This window comes from Muscardinus avellanarius, assembly GCF_963383645.1.
Source record: "Muscardinus avellanarius genome assembly, chromosome: 1".
In the NCBI taxonomy this organism is placed as follows: domain Eukaryota; kingdom Metazoa; phylum Chordata; class Mammalia; order Rodentia; family Gliridae; genus Muscardinus; species Muscardinus avellanarius.
This window is the reverse complement of record NC_137786.1, coordinates 32,954,091-32,972,995: the sequence shown is the minus strand read 5'-3', so window position 1 is coordinate 32,972,995 and position 18,905 is coordinate 32,954,091. Positions and strand designations below refer to the sequence as shown.

Here is an 18,905-nt window from a genome sequence, read left to right as displayed (position 1 = left end):
GTGCCAATCCCTGTAAGTATCTCCGTGAATCGTTTCAGTCTCCTATCAACTCCTAAAGCCTAAGAGGATTTTTGTCCACTTTTAATTCTTCAGCCCTCCCCTAGGCATGACAGAAAGAGACTGACTGATACAGGTGGCTGGCAGTGGCCAAGGCGAGGGGGTGAAGAACGTCAGGCCAGAAGGACGGAGAAGCACGGCGGCCCAAATTTGGACTCTCAACCCCAGAACGTGCCAGCCGGGGAGTCAGACAAAGTTCACGGCAAACAGGTGCTGGCGGCTAAAGAGTGGTCACTGCTCCACCCAGCCTTTAGTTACAGTCACAAAAACCCAACCTGCAATTCTGTAATGGGAAACAGGAGAGCAGGGTCAATGACAATCCTCAGTAATCCCAAAGACTCCATTTGGTTATAAGTTACAACCTTCTTCAGCTTAAAAAAAAAAATCAGATTCACATACAAACAATAAAAATGGTTTTCAAAAATGGCCTTTGTCTCTTTTCTCTAACCATTCCCACCTGAATTTTTATTTACTTATTCGGTAATCAGAAAATTAATTAACCCTCAAATTCTATTCAAAAGAACAAGTTTATTACCATTGTAGATAAATAAAACAGAATGAAGGATGAATGAGTAAAAAGCAACTCTCATCAAAAGAAATTACAATACACATTTTATGTCCAATCCGGTGACTTAAACAAAAACACTAAACCCAACGACTAACCAGTAAGTGAAATAGAATGCGTATTTTTTAAAGTCATAGTTCAGCAGTGCTGAGCTGTTTATTGGTGGGCACTTGTAATCCCAACATTCGGGAGATGGAGACCTGAGGACCGCGGTTCGCAGACAGCCTCAGGTACTTAGCGAGGCCCTTTGCAACTGAGACAGACCCTGTTTTAAAAACTACAAAGACTAAGCCGGGCGTGGTGGCGCACGCTTGTCATCCCAGCATTCGGGAGGCTGAGACCTGGAGGATCGCGGTTCGCGGACAGCCTCAGCTACTTAGTGAGGCCCTCTGCAACTCAGTGAGACCCGGTTTCAAAATAAAGAATAAAAAATAGGGCAGGGGGTATAGCTCGGGGGTCAAAAGCCCCTGGGTTCCATCCCCAGACCCGCAAAAAAAAAAAAAAAAAACTACAAAGACTAAAAAATAGGACTGGGGGTGTGGCTCAGTGGCAGAATGCACCTGGGTTCCATCCCTAGTAAGACAAAAAAAAAAAAAACCCAAACCCTATGTTTTGTTTTGTTTGTTTGTTTGGAAATAGGGTCTCACTAAATTGCTGAGGATGGCCCTGAACCTATGGTCCTCCTATTCAGCTTCCCAAGTACTGAGAGTATAGACATGTATCACTATGCTCAGCTTCAAAAGTTGTGTGTGTGTGTGTGTGTGTGTGTGTGTGTGTGTGTGTGTGTGTGTGTGCACGCACACGCGCGCGCATGTGTGTGTGTTACTGGTGGTTGAGAATCAAACCCAGGAGATTCACCTTTTTTTTTTTTTGGTAGTACTGGGGATGAACCCAGGTGCCTCTACCTCCAGACCTATTTTATATTTTATTTGGAAACAGGGTCTCACTAAGTTGCTGACAGCCTCACTAAACAGTAAACAGCTGAGGCTGGCTTCAAACCTGCAATCCTCCTGTCTCAGCCGCCTAAGTACTGGGATTACAAGTGTGCACCACCAGGCCTGGGTATTTTTTTTATTTTAAAACAGGGTCACATAGCCAGGCATGATGGTACACACTTGTAATCCCATCATTCAGGAGGCTGACATAGGAGGATCGTGGTTCGTGGCCCTCTGCAACTTAGTGAGACCCTGTTTCAAAATAAAGAATAAAAAATAGGGCAAAGGGTACAGCTCAGAGGTCGAATGCCCCTGGGTTCCATCCCCAGACCACAAAAATAAATAAAATAAAATAAAATAAAATAAAATAAAATAAAATAAAATAAAATAAAATAAAACAGGGTCTCATTAAGTTAACAGAGGGCCTTACTAAATTGCAGAAGCTGGCCCGGAATCTTGCAGCCTGTCTCAGCCTTCCAAGTATTAAGATTAAAACTGTCCACCACTATGTCCAGCTCAAAACTCATTTGTAAAAAGTGGTTTTGTAGCTGAACATGGTGGCGCACACTTGTAATACCAGCATTTGGGAGGCTGAGACAGGAGGAACGTGGTTCACGATCAGTCTCAGCTACTTACTGAGGCCCTCTGCAACTCAGTGAGACCCTGTTTCAAAATAAAGAATAAAAAATAGGGCTGGGGATGTAGCTTGAAGGCAGAATGCCCCCTGGGTTCCATCCCCATTACCGCAAAAAAAAAAAAAAAAAAAAAAAAAAAAAAAGCATTGTGACTAGAAAGGGCACAAGAAACTATGATCTATATCCTCTGTGGGTGGGGGTTTTATTAGGGACTAAATCCAGGGGTATTTATCACCAAGCTATAACTCCAGCCCTCTTTACTTTTTGTTTTGAAATAGGGTCTTGCTAGGTTGCTGAGAGTCTAAGTTGCTGAGGCTGTCCTCAAATCTGCAATCCTCCTATCTTAGCCTCCCAAGTACTGGAATCACAGGTATGTGCCACCATGTCCAGTTAATCTATACACTTTAATTAATTAATCTCATTCTACCTTGGAGTAGCTCACAGAATAACTATTATGTAACTAAATTATAATGTTGGGCCAGGCATATATAATGGTCTCCATGGAGATAGATATTTACCATTATTTCTCTGTTCACATTTGTTCCATTGACTCCTCTATCTATACTTCCAATCTCCACATATAAGGATTGATATCCCATAAAGAAAAAACACGCTAGCCAGATGTGACACGCCTGTAATCCCAGCACCTAGGGAGGCTGAAAGAGGAGGACTAAAAGTTTGAGGCCAAACTGAGCAGTTTAGCAAGATCCTGTCTCAAAATAAGAAATAAAAAGGCTGGGGATGTATCTCAGTGGTAGAATGCCCCTGGACTCAATCTCCAGTACTACAAAGGAAAAAAGAGAGAAAACAGAAAAACACACACCAGAATGTCATCAAAAGAACAATGCAATTATAAAAACCAAAAAATGTTCAATTCCACTTGACAAAGACTCCTTCTGTAGATACTATGTACAAGGCACTGCACCAGGGTCTCTTGGAGTCCTTGAAAATTACTCAACCTTTTATCTCCGAGGCCCTGCACTTGAGATCATTGCATATGATTCCAATAAGGAGGCAGAGGAACTAAGACAAGCACACAGATAATGATCTAACGAGGAGAATGTAAGTTTGCTACAGAAGCAGAAACCGGGCCTGGGAAACAGCACATGCGGCCGGCACCTGGAGAGGATGCGCAGAGGAAATCACATTTGAAATGGTCCCTAAAGGCTGGACAGCATTTCAACAGGCAGGAAATGAAGGGAGGGAAGGAAGCATTAACGTTTTGATCAGTATCATCTCAAAATTAGCAGACTGTTGTGTCAGAGAGAAATAATGGGCAAAATAGGGACTGGTGAAGTCTGAAACACTTATCAATCAGGTCTTCTATGTATCAGCCTATTCTGATGAAAATTTACACATGTTACTGAAAAATATCCTGAATTACTGATTGATAGAGCCAGTGCTAATTGGGAAATGAATTATATGTTAGTTGTGGAAATAACCGGGGGAAGAAAATTCCTCTTAAAAAAAGACAATCATAAATTCAATTTACAGAAAATTGCTTTTAGTAGAGCTATAACTTGCTTCATTAAAAAGACATACTAATGTAAATTAGAATTTATTGTGTGTGTACAAACACTCAGATATATAAATACATTTATATTATAGAACACTTAAAAATAACAGCTTTCTTGAAATATAATTCACCCACTTGAAGAATATACATTATAGTGGTTTTCAGTCTGTTTGCAATTTTGCAGCCATCACCATCTGAATTTTAGAACATATCGTCTCCGCAGAAAAGATCTTTTGTACTCATGAGCAGTCAATCCTGGTGCCCCTCGCCCAGCCTCTGGCAGCCACCAATCTACTTTCTATCTCTAGGAATTTGTCTATTTTGAACATTACATATAAATGGAATCACATATAGTTTTTTAAAAAGACATTCCCTGCAGGATGCCTGGTGGATGCTTGGAATTCTAGTACTTGAGAAGCTGAAACAGGAGGATCACAGTTCGAGGTCAGCGCTGCACTAACTTAGCAAGACCCTGTTTCAAAATAAAGGGCTGTGGTTGTAGCTCAGTGGTAAAAACACTGCTGAGTTCAATGCCAGTACTTTACAAAAAAAAAAGGAAAAAAGAAGAAAAGGCGTATTCCCTAAAAAGAGGCATTGTTGTCTTACTGTAAAACTTTCTTTTTTTTTTTTTTTTTGTGGCAACAGGGATAGAACACAGCATTTGGGAAGCTGAAACAGGAGGATCATGGTGGTTTGTGGGCAGCCTCAGCTACTTAGGTGAGGCTCTTTGCAACTCAGTGAGACCCTGTTCCAAAATAAAGAATACAAAATAGGGCTGGGGGTGTAGCTGGGAAGTAAAATGCCCCTGGGTGGGTTCAATCCCCATTACTGCAAAAAAAAAAAAAAAAAAAAAAAAAAAAGAGGGCCTAAGTAGCTAAGGCTGTCCCTGAACCACGATCCTCCTGTCTCTGCCTCCCAAATGCTGGGATTACAAGCATGCGCTGCCACACCTGATTTATTCTGATAATCTTTTTCACATTTCTAAGCCGGGTATGGCAGCACAAGCTTGTAATCTTAGCATTTGGGAGGCTGAGACAGGAGGCTTGCAATTTATAGACAGCTTCAACTAAGTGAGGCCCTTTGCAACACAGTGAGACCCTGTTTCAAAAATAAAGAATAAAAAATAGGGCTGGGGGTATAGCCTGGAGATAGAGTGCCCCTAGGTCCCATCCCCAGTACCAAAAAAAAAAAAAAAAAAAAAAAAAAATTCAACTACAGAAATATTTAAAAGCCATAATAATTTATGTCAAAGGTAAAAAGATATAGTCAATACTGTGATTTTTGGAATTTATTACTAAATTATTACTAAAGAAGACTTTTTTGGTACTAAAGATTGAACCTAGCCAGGCATGGTGGCGTATGCTTGTAATCCCAGCATTTAGGAAGCTGAGACTGGAGGATCGTGATTTGCGGACAGCCTCAGCTACTTAGTGAGGCCCTCTGCAACTCAGTGAGACCCTGTTTCAAAAATAAAGAATTAAAAATTGGGCAGGGGGTGTAGCTCGAATGTTGAATGCTTCTGGGTTCCATCCCCAGGACCCGCAAAAAAAAAAAAAAAAAGATTGAACCTGGGGCATTCTACCTCTGAGCTTACACCCCAGCCCTATTTTTTTATTCTTTTTTCCCCCCCCTGGGGATGGAACCTGGGGCATTCTACCTTCAAGCTACACCCCCACTCCTATTTTTTATTCTTTATTTTGAAACAAGGTCTCACTAAGTTGCAGAGGGCCTTGCTAAGTAGCTGAGGCTGTCCGCAAACCCCCAATCCTCCTGTCTCAGTCTCCCAAGTACTGGGATTACAAGAGTGTACTGAAACAAGGTCTCAATAAATTCCTGGGGGTAAAGCCAGGTGTGGCAGTGCACCCTTGTAATTCCAGTACTTGGGAGGCTGAGATAAGAGAATCACAGGTTTAAAACAAGCCTCAGCAACTTAAATGATGTACTCAGTAACTTACAAGACCCTGTTTCCATATAAGAAATAAAATAGGTCTGAGGATGTAGTCCGGAGGTAGAAGGCCCCTGGTTCTATCCCCAGTACCACAAAAAGAAAACACTGAGGTCTGGGCCAAATTGCTAAGGCTAGCCTTGAACCTGTGGTCCTCCCGTCTCAGTCTCACAAGTACTGGGATTACAGGCATGTGCCACCACGCCTGGCTTAAAACAAGATTTTTAATGAAACTCCCTAATTTATTCTTATGTTTCTTTTCCTAATTCTTCATAGATACATGTGTACACACACACACACACACACACACACACACACACACACACACAGAGTTTCATGTGAAAAAAATTTACAAAATTTAAATTAAAAGCTTTATTTGGTCAACTGTGAGCAAACATAGATTTGACAAATTTGGTATATCATGTCCTGAACATGTACATTTTGTTTCTTTCTTGTTTTGTGGTACTGGGGATTAAGTCCAGGGGCATTCTATTTCTGAGCTATATTCCCAGCCCTATATTTTTTATTTAGAAACAGTGTCTCCCTAAATTGCTGAGAGCCTTGATAAGTTCCTAAGGCTGATCTTCCTGTCTCAGCCTCCCAAATACTGGGATTTCAGGCATACACTACCATGCTCAGCAATACATATATTTTGACAAAGTTTCTGATAGTTTTATAAAAGCTGTTTCCTTTCTGGCCATTATTAGTGTTCATTTCATTCCTTAATTATTACTAAAAATAATTTGTCATATAGAGAAAAAGGATGTTAAAAAATTATCTAATCCAGCCAGGGGTAGTCGCACATGCTTGTAATTCTAGTACTTGGGAGGCTAAGACGAGGATCACATGTTCACAGCCAGCCTCAGCTACTTAGTGAGGTCCTATGCAACTTAGTGAGACCCTATTTCAAAAAAATAAGAAATAAAAATAGGGCTGGAAATAAGGCTGGGGGTGTAGCTCAGAGGTAGAATGTCCCTGGGTTCAATCCCCAGTACCACAAAATATAATAAAAATAAATTATCTATTCCAAGTGTTTGGTTTTGTTTTTTGAAGTACTAAACGTGGAACCCAGGGACATTCTACTATACCCACAGCTTTTTTTTTTTTTTTTTTTTTTTTTTTTTTTTTTTTTTGGTGGTACTGGGGTTCCTGGAAGGCCTTCTACCTCCAGGCTACACTCCCAGACCTATTTTATATTTTTATTTGGAAACAGGGTCTCTTAAGCCAGTGTGGCTGGCTTCAAACCTGCGTGATCCTCCTGTCTCCGCCTCCCAAGCACGGGGATTACAAGCGTGCGCCACCACGCCCGGCCACAGCTTTATTTTTTATTCTTTAGTTTAAAACAGGGTCTACTAAGCTGCAGAGGACCTCACTAAGTAGCTGAGCCTGGCCGTGAACCTGCGATCCTCATGTCTCAGCCTCCCAAGTACGGGTATTACAAGCGTACGCCACCACACCTGGCTTCTCCAGGTTTCAAATAAACAAAGTACATCAGTTTTATCACTTTTTCCTTTTTCTTTTTTGGAAGCTATACATTTTATTTCAACTCTTTGGGCAATTATGCCTAAAACTATAATTTACATATTGAACTTAAACTAATATAAAATTAACTAGCATCTATTTTCCCCCAAAATAATACAAGAAAGTCAAAATGAATGAATTCCAATCCCACTCTCCCATCTTCTGCTTTATTGTTGATGATATCGTTAGATCTACCTTGTTTTTAAATCTCCATAAATTTCATCATCACTATGTATACTCAATACCTATGTAGACTTTTTAAATGTTTTATTAGTTTTTTTAACCATTGCTACCTGTTCTCTATTTATTATTTCTGAGTAGTTTTCTTCCTTCTAAGGTTCTTTCAAACAAAGGCTGTCAGATTTTTTTTTTCATTTCCTAAAATTAACTCTTCTTCTTGTTCGACAGTTTGGCATGACACTGATTTCTGCGCTGCCTTTGAGATACTCCTCCCCAAATTCTTAACCTACCACCCAATACTTACTTCCTCTTCTCCTTCATCTTCTTCGTCGTCATCATCATCTTCTTCCTCTTCATTAAGAGGTGCAGGCAAAGGGCCAAGGATATCTTCCTCCATAAGGTGAGCTCCTTCTCCTACCATTTTGGGGGGCAGGGGAGGGCCAATTAACTCATCCTCAGATGAATCAGAACCGTCTTCACTTTCACTGCTGCTGGTGTCCCTGAAAATAAAGAACAAAAAATTATTTGCCGCTGTTGCTATAAACTGCCTTTCTAGTATATCTTCAGATATACTAGAAATCCTACCTCTTCTCTTAAAAAGAGAGCTTTTCAAAGATATTTAAATTTGTAATTGAAACATCAAATGTAGCCGGGGGTGGTGGCACACACTTGTAATCCCAGCATTTGGGAGGCTGAGACAGGAGGATCACAGTTCGCGGACAGCCTCAGCTACTTAGTGAGGCCCTGTGCAACTCAGTGAGACCCTGTTTCAAAATAAAGAATAAAAAAGAGGGCTGGAGTGTCGCTCGAAGGTAGAATGCCCCTGGGTTCCATTCCCAGTACTGAAAAAAAAAAAAAAATCAAATGTATACGTCTGTTATAGCTTGCATCTGGAATGTCCCCCAAAGTTCATATGTTGAAGGTCTAGTTCCGACACAGAAATATCCAGGCCCCTGATCTTGTTAATTAATAGCTAAATGGGCTATTAGGAGGTGAGGCCCAGGTGGAGGATGTAGGTCACCAGAGGACAGCCTGCCTCTGCCTCTACTTCTGCCTCTCCCTCCCTACCTCCCTTCCTCCTCCTTTTCTTTCCCTCTCTCTCTCCCCCTCTCCCTCTCCCCTCCTCCTCCTTCCCTCTCCTCTCTTTCCCTCCCCTCCCTCCCTCCTCCCCCCTCCCTCTCTCCTCCTCTTCTTCCTCCTCCTCCTTCTTTTTCTCCTTCTCTCTCTCTCTCTCTCTCTCTCTCTCTCTCCCTCTCCCTCTCCCTCTCCCTCTCCCTCTCCCTCTCCCTCTCCTTCCTAGCTGCCATGAGATGAGCAGCTTTCCTCTGCCATATGTTCTGTCTTGCCTCAGGATCAAAGCAAGAGAGCCAATCAACTATTGGCTAAACCCTCTGAAACCATAGGCTCAAATAACTCCACCTCTAGGTTGATTTTCTCAGGCATTTTGTCATGGCAATGAAAAGCTAACTAACTTATACACTGGTCTTTGAGAGAGAAAAAAAATTGCAAACCCAAGCTTTTTACTAATATATACAAAGATATCCATATGCTCCAGAGAATATACACAGGTATGGGGTTACCTTGTTAGAAAAAGAAAGACTCAGAATTATAGTCCCATTCCCCTTCTCTACAGAAATAAACTCTAGAAATACAAAGACTGTTACGGAAAACTGGGCGTGGTGGCGCATGCTTGTAATCCCAGTATTTGGGAGCCTGAGACAGGAGGATCATGGTTTGTGAACAGTCTCAGCTACTTAGTGAGGCCCTTTGCAACTCAGTGAGACCCTGTTTCAAAATAAAGAATAAAAAATAGAGCTGGGGATGTCACCTGGAGGTAGAATACCCCTGGGTTCTATCCCCAGTGCCGCAAAAAGAGAAAAAAAAAAGATTGTTAGAGAGTTAGAGTTAAGTCTGAGATACAAAAGATTTATAACAGAGAGGAGGTGAGCAAAAAAAGAAATTACATGAGTGATACCTTTATATTTCAGGTTTGGGAGGCTTTATTCATCAAAGAACAGAAGAAAGTCAATTATATTATATTTAACCAATGAAAAACTATTGAAAACTAATTTAACAATTAAAAATATATCTAGAAGTGGGGCATGATGGCTCATGCCTATAATCCCAGCACTTGGGAGACTGCGACAGGAAGACTGTAGGTTCTAGGACAGCCTCAGTAACTTAGCAAAATGCTCAGCAACCAAGCAAGACCCTGTTTCAAACACAAAGATATAGCCAGGCATGGTTGCACATGCTTATAATCACAGACCTTGCAGGTTGAGACAGGGGGATCACAAGTTCATGGTCAGCTTCAGAAATTTAATGAAGCCCTTAACGATTTAGTGAGACCCTGTTTCAAAATAAAGAATAAAATAGGGCTGGGAATGTAGCTCAAAAGTAGAATGCCCCTTGGTTCAATCCCTAGTACCACAAAAAAAAAAAAGATATACGTATACATATTCACATATAATATGAGAAGGGCTGGGAGTATAGTACTTACCTAGTACTTTCTTTTGGTTTTGTTTTTTACTGTTGTTGTTTTGTGTAGTTTTTTGGAGGGGTGACAGGATTAAACCCAGAGTATTTTGCCTCTAAGCTATACCCCCAGCCTTATTTCATTTCTTAATTTTTAAATAGAGAGCCGGGCGTGGTGGCGCACACTTGTAATCCCAGCATTTTGGAGGCTGAGACCGGAGGATCACAGTTCGTGGACAGTCTCAGCTACTACTTGGTGAGGCCCTCTGCAACTTAGTGAGACCCTGTTTCAAAAATAAAGAATAAAAAATAGGGCAGGGGGTGTAGCTTGGAGGTTGAATGCCCCTGGATTCCATCCCCAGACCCGCAAAAAATATAAAATAAAATAAAATTTGAAATGGGTCTCACTCTGAGCCGGGCATGGTGGCACATGCTTGGTATTTCAGCGCTTGGGAGGCTAAGACAGGAGGATCACACAGGTTCAAAGCCAGCCTCAGCTACTTAGTGAGGCTCTCAGCAAACTTAGTGAGACCCTGCTTCCAAATAAAGCATTAAAAAATAGGTCTAGGAATATAGCCTGGAGGTAGAAAAGCCCCTGGGTTCCACTCCCAGTACCACACACACACACTAAAAAGAAACAAATGGGTCTCACATAGTTACTAAAGGTCTTGCCAAATTGCTGAGGCTGGCCACAAACCTACAGTCCTGTCTCAGCCTCCCAAATACTAGGTTTATAGGTGTATAACATCACACCCAGTTTAAGGCCCTAGGTGTGATCCCTAGAACCAGGGAGAAAAAATCTAAATTTTACATTTCTTATATTATTTAATCCAAATTTGATATCTATATATCTAATTATGTTTTCTTAAATTCTTAATAATTATGTTATATAGTATTAAATTTCACTTTAATTGCTAAATTCTTCCTTTTGGAGTGTGTGTGTGTGTGTGTGTCTGTGTGTGTGTCTGTGTGTCTGTGTGTGTGTTTGCTTATTAGTTTTGTGGTACTAAGGATTCAGTACCCAGGAATATTCTACTTCCAAACTCCCCAGGCCCATTTTTTTTTTTTAATTTTATTAACAGTCTCCCAAGCCAGGCATAGTGGTGCACACTTGTAATCCCAGTATTTGTGTAGCTGAGTAGGAGGATTGCAGGTTTGTGCCAGCCTCAGCTACTTAGTGAAGCCCGCTGCAATGAGTTGCAAAATTAACTGAGGCTGGCCACGAAACAGGATCCTCCTATCTCAGCCTCCTAAATGCTGGGATTACAAACATGCACCACCACACCCGGCTGTTGATTCAAATTTGACATAGGACTTTTCATGGCCCATGGATACAAAACTGTCTAAAATGAGAGAAATTATTTTTAATATTATCAATTTTAAATTGGGTTATAAGCACCTAGAAAAATGATAGTTTAATAGAAGCCTTTTAAGAAAATCAGGCACCTGGATGATGACTTTGAGCGATCTCTGGCCACATTTGATCCTGACGCTATTGGTTCAACATCTTCATTTTGTCTTCTTAATTCTTTTTCTCTGTTCATTTCTTCCTCCTTTTCTCTTGCTTCTGAAAAAAGTTTTTTAAAATTTTCCAAAAGTTAGACTTCAAAACTTTCAGTGTTAGAAAGGCTAAAAAGAAATATATAAAAATGTGACTTATTGCATTACTAATAACTTAAAATATATTAACGTATGCCACAGCCACTGTGTAAAAGAGAATAGCAGTTTCTCAAAATGTTAAACACAGAATTACCATGCAACCCAACACTTCTACATCTGGATAAAATTCTACTTCAGAAATGTTAATATGGCTAGAGGGAGGGAGATCTGATGAAGAAAACATTTCATTTGACTTGACGATGAATGCCAGTGATGACAAAATGATCAATGCCGATCTCAATAGTGGGTATGGGGAAGGGGAGGGAGGCTCACCAAGGGCTGGGTTAAGGTATGTCTCTATCACGCTGGACTTCATCATGATGTACAACTATAAGGCACCAATATATTATAATTAAAAATAAAACAAAAATAAATTTCTCTGGTGATTTGATTCTGATCAAAAGTCCAGGGGGGGGGGATATTAATATTACGTTGTGTGGACCTTACCACAATTTTTTAGAATTTTGGAAAAAAAGATCAACATAAATGACCAAAATGGAAAAAGAATTGAGAAAACTTACTGTCTGTCAGCATAATATAAAATTCAGCCAACAAATACAGGGATGGAAAATGTGGACATGAGGGAAAATATTAACAGATATGCAAAATTAGCCATGTAAATAGTGAGTCATGACTGTACTTTGTAAAAACATGAAAAAAAATGAGATGTAAAATAGGAAGTATTTAGAGGTGAGAGTTTAAGTAATTCATTCCTAAATTTATGTATGTATGTACATACATATGTATGTATGCATGTATGTATGCATGTATTTTGCGGTACTGGGGATAGAACTCAGAGATATTCCACCTCCAAACTACACCCTAGCCCTATTTTTTATTCTTTATTTTTTTTAATTTATTTTTTTTTATTTATTTTTGCAGGTCTAGGGATGAAACCCAGGGGCATTCGACCTCCAAGCTCCACCCCCTGCTCTATTTTTTATTATTTATTTATTTATTTATTTATTTATTTATTTATTTATTTATTTATTTATCTGTGGTACTGGGGTTTCTGGGAGCCCTTCTACCTCCAGGCTATACTTCCAGACCTATCTTTTTTAATATTTTTATTTAGAAACAGGGTCTCTTAAGCCAGCATGGCTGGCTTCAAACCTGCGCGATCTTCCTGTCTCCACCTCCCAAGCACAGATTGCAAGTGTGCACCACCACGCCTGGCTTTTTATTCTTTATTTTGAAGCGGGGTCTCACTAAGTTGTGGAGGACCTCACTAAGTAGCTGAGGTTGTCCGCGATCCTCCAGTCTCAGCCTCCCTAATGCTGGGATTACGGCCAGATATTCTTTATTTTTTGACACAGAGTCTCACTGAGTTACAAAGGGCCTCACTAAGTAGCTGAGGCTGTCCAAGAACCCAGAGCCTCCTGTCTCAGCTTCCCAAATGCTGGGATTACAAGCATGCACCACCATGCCAGGCCTCATGTCTAACATTCTAAAGCAGAAACAACACTGTTCATTTCTGAATTTCCTACACTGGATTTTTGGTTAAAATTATCTACCAAAATATTTTTTTTAATTTTTCTTCCATTAGGTTTCCAGAGTTGCTTACTTTTTTTTTTTTTTTTTTTTTTTGGTGGTGGTATTGGGCATGGAACCCAGGGTCTTTTCTACCTCCAGGCTATACTCCCAGACCTATTTTATACCTTATCTGGAAACAGGGTCTCACTAAGTTGCTGAGAGCCTCAGTAGCTGAGGCTGACTTTGAACCTGTGCAATCCTCCTGTCTCAGCCTCCCAAGCACTGGGCTTTACATGCGTGCGCCACCACGCCTGGCTGAGTTGCTTACTTTACAAAAGCAAAAAAAAACATTTTTTTTTTCCTTTCAGCAATTGAGGAGGGCACAAAAAAGAAAAAGAATTATAATACCATGCCTGTAATCCTACTCAGGAGGTTGAGGCAAGAGGATCAACATTTGAGGACACCCTGAGCAACTGAGTGAGAACCTGAATCAAACTAAAAAAATAAGGCTAGGCGTGGTGGTGCACACTTGTAATCCCAGTCCTTGGGCGGCTGAGACGTGGAATGCAGGTTCACAGCCAGCCTCAGATGCTTAGTGACGCCTTCTGCAACTTAGTGAGACTGTTTCAAAATAAAGAATAAAAATTGGGCTGGAAATGTAGCTCAGAGGTAGAATGCCCCTGGGTTCAATCTCCAGTTCTGCAAAAATAAATAAATTAATTAACTAATTAAATAAAAAGGACTGGAGGTGTAGCTTATGGTATAGAGACCCTGGGTTAGTTCCCAGTACAGGAAATAAAATATATATATTTTTTTACCACTCTCCTCAATAACCAGAGACAATATTTAACATTTTATCTTTTATGTAGTAACAGAAAACAATACTGCATACCCAGTTAAGCAATAGCAAAAGGCAGTCATTAACTACCATATTCTTTAGAGTCCTGCTGCTGACACATAAAGGATGAAAAACAGAGATCCAGCAAGGATCAACAAAAAACTAATCTTTCATATCAAAGATTAAAAACTCTCCAGGAAGTAAGGGGAATTGGATAGTTCTGGCTCAAATTAACTTTGTGTGTGTGTGTGCTCACAACTGAATTGATAGGAGCCAGGAGTCAGCAGTAATTCTGTTTTCTGATATAAAGGAAGCTATACTGTGTGTGTGTGTGTGCACGCGTGTGCATTTTCTCGCATGGTACTGGGGATGGAACCCAGGGGCATTCTACCGCCAAGCTGCACCTCCAGCTCTTTTTTTTTTTCTTTTTTGCGGGTCTGGGGATGGAACCCAGGGGCATTTGACCTCCGAACTACACCCCCTGCCCTGTTTTTTATTCTTTATTTTGAAACAGGGTCTCATTAAGTTGCGGAGAGCCTAAGTAGCTGAGGCTGTCCTCGAACCGCAATCCTCTGGTCTCAACCTCCCAAATGCTGGGATTACAAGTGTGTGCCACCACGCCCTCCTGTCTCAGCCTCTAAATGCTGGGATTACAAACGTGAGCCACCACGCCCTGCCCTCCAACCCTACTATAGTGTCCAAATTTAAGAATGAGGCTCACCAAGTCCTGTGTACCTGTATGCCCCTATCACACTGAGCTGTATTATGGTGTGAGACTGCAGTGCACCAAAAAATATTCATAAAAGAGAGTGACTCTTGGCTTCTACTCTCATCCTGTTATTTTGGTTAATCCCTCTGTACTTTGGGGATGTGGGGCACAGTTGTACTATAGCCTTTGCCTCAAGCCTTAGGGTCAGTTCTGACACTAATCAGGAAGGGATACTGAGGCAGGATTTATTAGCTATTACTCACCTGACAGTTCCCATTTTCCCATTTTCCTTGGGAGGAAAACGAGTTTTCTCCAGATAGGAAGCAGTTAAACAATGCTGGTTCCCTCCCAGTAGTTACTAATTTTGGATAAACACTTCTGTAAAAGCATGCCATGAGCCAGGCGTGGTGGCGCACGCTTGTAATCCCAGGATTCAGGAGGACAAGACTGGAGGAGCACAGTTCGTTGACAGCCTCAGCTACTTAGTGAGGCCCTCTGCCACTCAGTGAGACCCGGTTTCAAAATAAAAAATAAAAAATAGGGCAGGGGGTGTAGCTCGGAGGTCAAATGCCCCTGGATTCCATCCCCAAACCCGCAAAAAAAAAAAAAAAAAAAAAGCATGCCATGTGTATGCAACCTTAAGTTGAGAGCAAATATCCAAAACTACCATGTTCTGTATGGACTGATTCACATAGAAGGTAACTCAGCACCTGAAAATTTCCGAGCCAATTACTACAGCAACCACTTCACTACAAAGAAATGAGTGAAGATAAAATGTAAAGGAAAAAAAAAGTCTAGATATCTAAGGTAACTAAATGTTTTCTAATCATTATATTCTTTTTACCCATAAGGTGTAAATCTTGCTAAAAGGTTTTGAGGCTTTGTTGTTATTTTTTTTCCTCCAGTACTGGAGATTGAAGCCAGGACCATTCTACCCTTGAGCTACACTCCCAGTCCTACTTTTTATTCTTTATTTTGAAACAGAGTCTCACTGAGTTGCAAAGAGCCTCACTAAATTCGTAGCTGAGGCTGTCCGTGAACCTGATCCTCCGTCTCAGCCTCCCAAATACTGGGATTACAAGCATGCGCCACCACGCCCTGCCCCATTCTATTCTTTATTTTGAAACAGGGTCTAAGTTGCAGAGAGCCTCACTAAGTAGCCAAGGCTGGCCTCTAATCTGCCATCCTCCTGTCTCAGATTCCCAAGTACAGGATTACAACCATGCACCACCATTCCTGGCTTGTAGTTTAATTTTTAACAATACACTGGACTATAAATTTCATGGAAATTTACATTTAATTTTACTCTGTTGGGGTTCACAGGTTCAAGGCCAGTGTACAAGTGTGGTACCTTAGTAAAACCATTTTTCAAGATAAAATGTATACTAGAACTGGGCATGGTGCACATTCCTGTAATCCCAAAACTTGGGAGTCCAAGATTGAGAATCCCAGGTTAGAAGCCAGCCTAAGCAATTTAGCAACATAGTGAAATCTGTTTCCAAATAAAAAATAAAATAGGAATGAGAGTGTAGTTCAGAGGTAGAATGCTCCTGGGATCAATCATCTATACCACAAATAAATATATAGGCTAAGACTGAAGGATCTTAGGTTTGAGGACAGCTTCAGCAGCTTAATAAGACCCTATTCAAAATAAAATTAAAAGGGCCGGGGATGTGGCTTGGAGGTAGATTTCCCCTGGATTCAATCCCCAGTACCAAACAAATAAATATATGTATGTAAATAGGGGTGAGGATATAGCTCAGTGGTAGAGCATTCCTGGTTTCAATCTCCAGTACCACAAAAAATCATAATAATCCGTTTAATAATAAAATGTAAAGATTAAGTAAGAACATGTTAACTACATTAATTATATTTCTCTAGTAAATATTTAGAAATGTAACTACTGTGGAACAAGCTCTATGTTAGGCATTATACATACAAAAACAAAGAACAAGACTTTATCCTTGAGATATTAACAATATTTAAGTGAATTTATTTATTTTTTACTTATCTTTTTTTTTTTTTGCAGGTCTAGGGATGGAACCCAGGGGCATTCGACCTCCAAGCTACACCCCCTGCCCTATTTTTTATTTTTTATTTTGAAACCGGGTCTCACTGAGTGGCAGAGGGCCTCACTAAGTAGCTGAGGCTGTCCACGAACCGTGATCCTCCAGTCTCAGCCTCCCGAATGCTGGGATTACAAGCGTGCATACCCACACCCGGCTCTGAATTTATATTTTTAAAGCATTATAGAAGTACAGGCAAATCCCCTATTTTGCTGGGTTCTATAAAATGTATAAGCCGGGCGTGGTGGCGCACGCTTGTAATCCCCGCACTTGGGAGGCGGAGCCAGGAGGATCATGCAGGTTTGAAGCCAGCCGTGCTGGCTTAAGAGACCCTGTTTCCAAATAAAAATATAAAATAGGTCTGGGAGTGTAGCCTGGAGGTATAATGGTTTCCAGGAACCCCAGTACCACACACACAAAAAAATGTATGAACATTTTATAGATGCCAGGTATGGTGCCACACACTTGTAAGCCTAGTACTTTGGAGGTTGAGATAAGGGAATCACGGGTTCGTGGCCAGCCTAAGTAGCATGAGGCCCTCCACAACTTAGCGAGACCCTGTTTCAAAATAAAAAATAAATCAGGACTAGTAGGACTCAGAGGTAGAACACCCTTTGGTTCAATGCCTAATACCACAAAGAAAAAAAACAAAATAAAAATAATTATTCCTAGAAAGGTATTAAAATAACTCCAAGAAAAGGTAAAAAAAAAAAAAAAAAAAAAAAAAAACCATAAGCTAAGCTCTCAGGATAAGGTAGAATTGAAGTAGAAGAGTTAAAACAGTTTTTTTGGGTTTTGGTTTTTGGTTTTTGCGGTACTAGGGAGGGAACCCAGGGGCATTCTACCTCTGAGCTACACACCACCCCTATTTTTTATTTTTTATTTTGAAACAGGGTTTCACTGAGTTGCAAAGGGCCTCAGTAGTTGAGGCTGACTGGAACCACGATCCTCCTGTCTCAGCCTCCCAAAATGCCGGGATTACAAGTGTGCGCCATCACGCCCAGCTCAGTTCTTTCTAAATCTTATCTAACTTCTAAAATCTCTGCAACAATTTCTCTTCAGGATCATTAAATCATTCATTAAAATCATATTTAAATCACACCTTCAATCATTTTGGGGGGAAGGCTTTTTCCAATCACATAAAGTTCATAATCAGTCCAAAGCATGCCACACCTAAAGTATCTGAACAAAAGAAAATTCATCTTCCCGTTTATTTCCTCATAGTAAAAGTTCCTAAAAATTGGTCTACCCAGACACAGGGCTACATGACTATAATCCCAGTACTTGGGAGGCTGCAGGCCATGACCATAGATTGAAGGCCAGTGCACAGTAACTTAGCAAGACCCTGTGTCAAAATTAAATAGGGCTGAGGGTGTAGCTCACAGGTAGAATGCCCCTGTGTTTGATCTTCAGTACCAAAAATTAATTAACTAATTAATAAACAAGCATCCATGTCTTTCATAGTATGTCCTAAACATACTAGCTCTCAGGAACATAAGAGACACTGAAAAATAATTTGTACAGCTTCCAGACATTTCACACATATTTTATTGAGATTTTATAGTAATCCATCCTTTACACTACAGCATTTAGCAACCAAAACAGTTCATACCCACATACACAGAGAATTAAATTTTCTATTAAAAGGGGTCAAAGTCTTATTCTTCAAGTATGAGTTCAATGACCAGGAAAAGACTCCAATATCAATTGTGAAATTAATAATGCTAATATTAAAATTTGCCAATTTTAAAAGAAAAATCAAATTGTAAATTAACTTTTAATTCCATAGTCTGGACATAATTGAATTGCCAACTGAGAGAACAGAAAAATAATTTCTTACAGTGAATAATTTACCAGACAGTGATGATTAGTACTCTTCTTGCACAAATGGTCCTAACTAGCATTTTCCATTCCATGCAAAGCTAAATGACTTCTTCAAGTAAACATTCAATTTAAATGTGTGTGTTTAGATCAGAAGGCAGCAGTCCAAATTGGTTTTTGTTTTATTTTGTTGAGGTGCTGGGGATTGAACCCAGGGGTATTCAACCTCCAAGCTACACCCCCAGCTCGGCTTTTTCTTTATTTTTGAAACTGAGTCTCACTGAGTTGCAAAGGGCCTAAGTAGCTAAGGGTGTCCACGAACCCAGATATTCCTGTCTCAGCCTCCCAAATACTGGGATTACAAGCATGTGCCACCATGCCCCCTAGCAGTCCAAGTTTAAAGATGCAACATTATGTCAAGAAAGTTTACCATTTCCCAGCACCACACAAAAAAAGTCTGATATATTTAACTTTTCCACAAACATTAAAGGAGAACATAGTCTAGAGAGA

At 40.4% G+C, this 18,905-nt stretch overlaps 1 protein-coding gene across 3 annotated transcripts in view; it reads right to left on the bottom strand.

The window, feature by feature from the left end:
* The window catches only part of WDR70 (WD repeat domain 70), a gene marked incomplete at its 5' end in the record, with an annotated part of 251,957 nt that overhangs the window by 222,862 nt on the left and 10,190 nt on the right, over positions 1-18,905 (bottom strand). For 2 of the 3 annotated variants that reach the window (XM_080696811.1, XM_080696813.1), the window contains 2 exons: positions 7,659-7,854; positions 11,276-11,396. In XM_080696811.1, coding sequence (XP_080552937.1) covers positions 7,659-7,854; positions 11,276-11,396 — 317 coding nt within the window. The remainder of the gene's footprint in view (positions 1-7,658; positions 7,855-11,275; positions 11,397-18,905) is intronic. The other variant, XM_080696812.1, reaches the window with a different exon arrangement.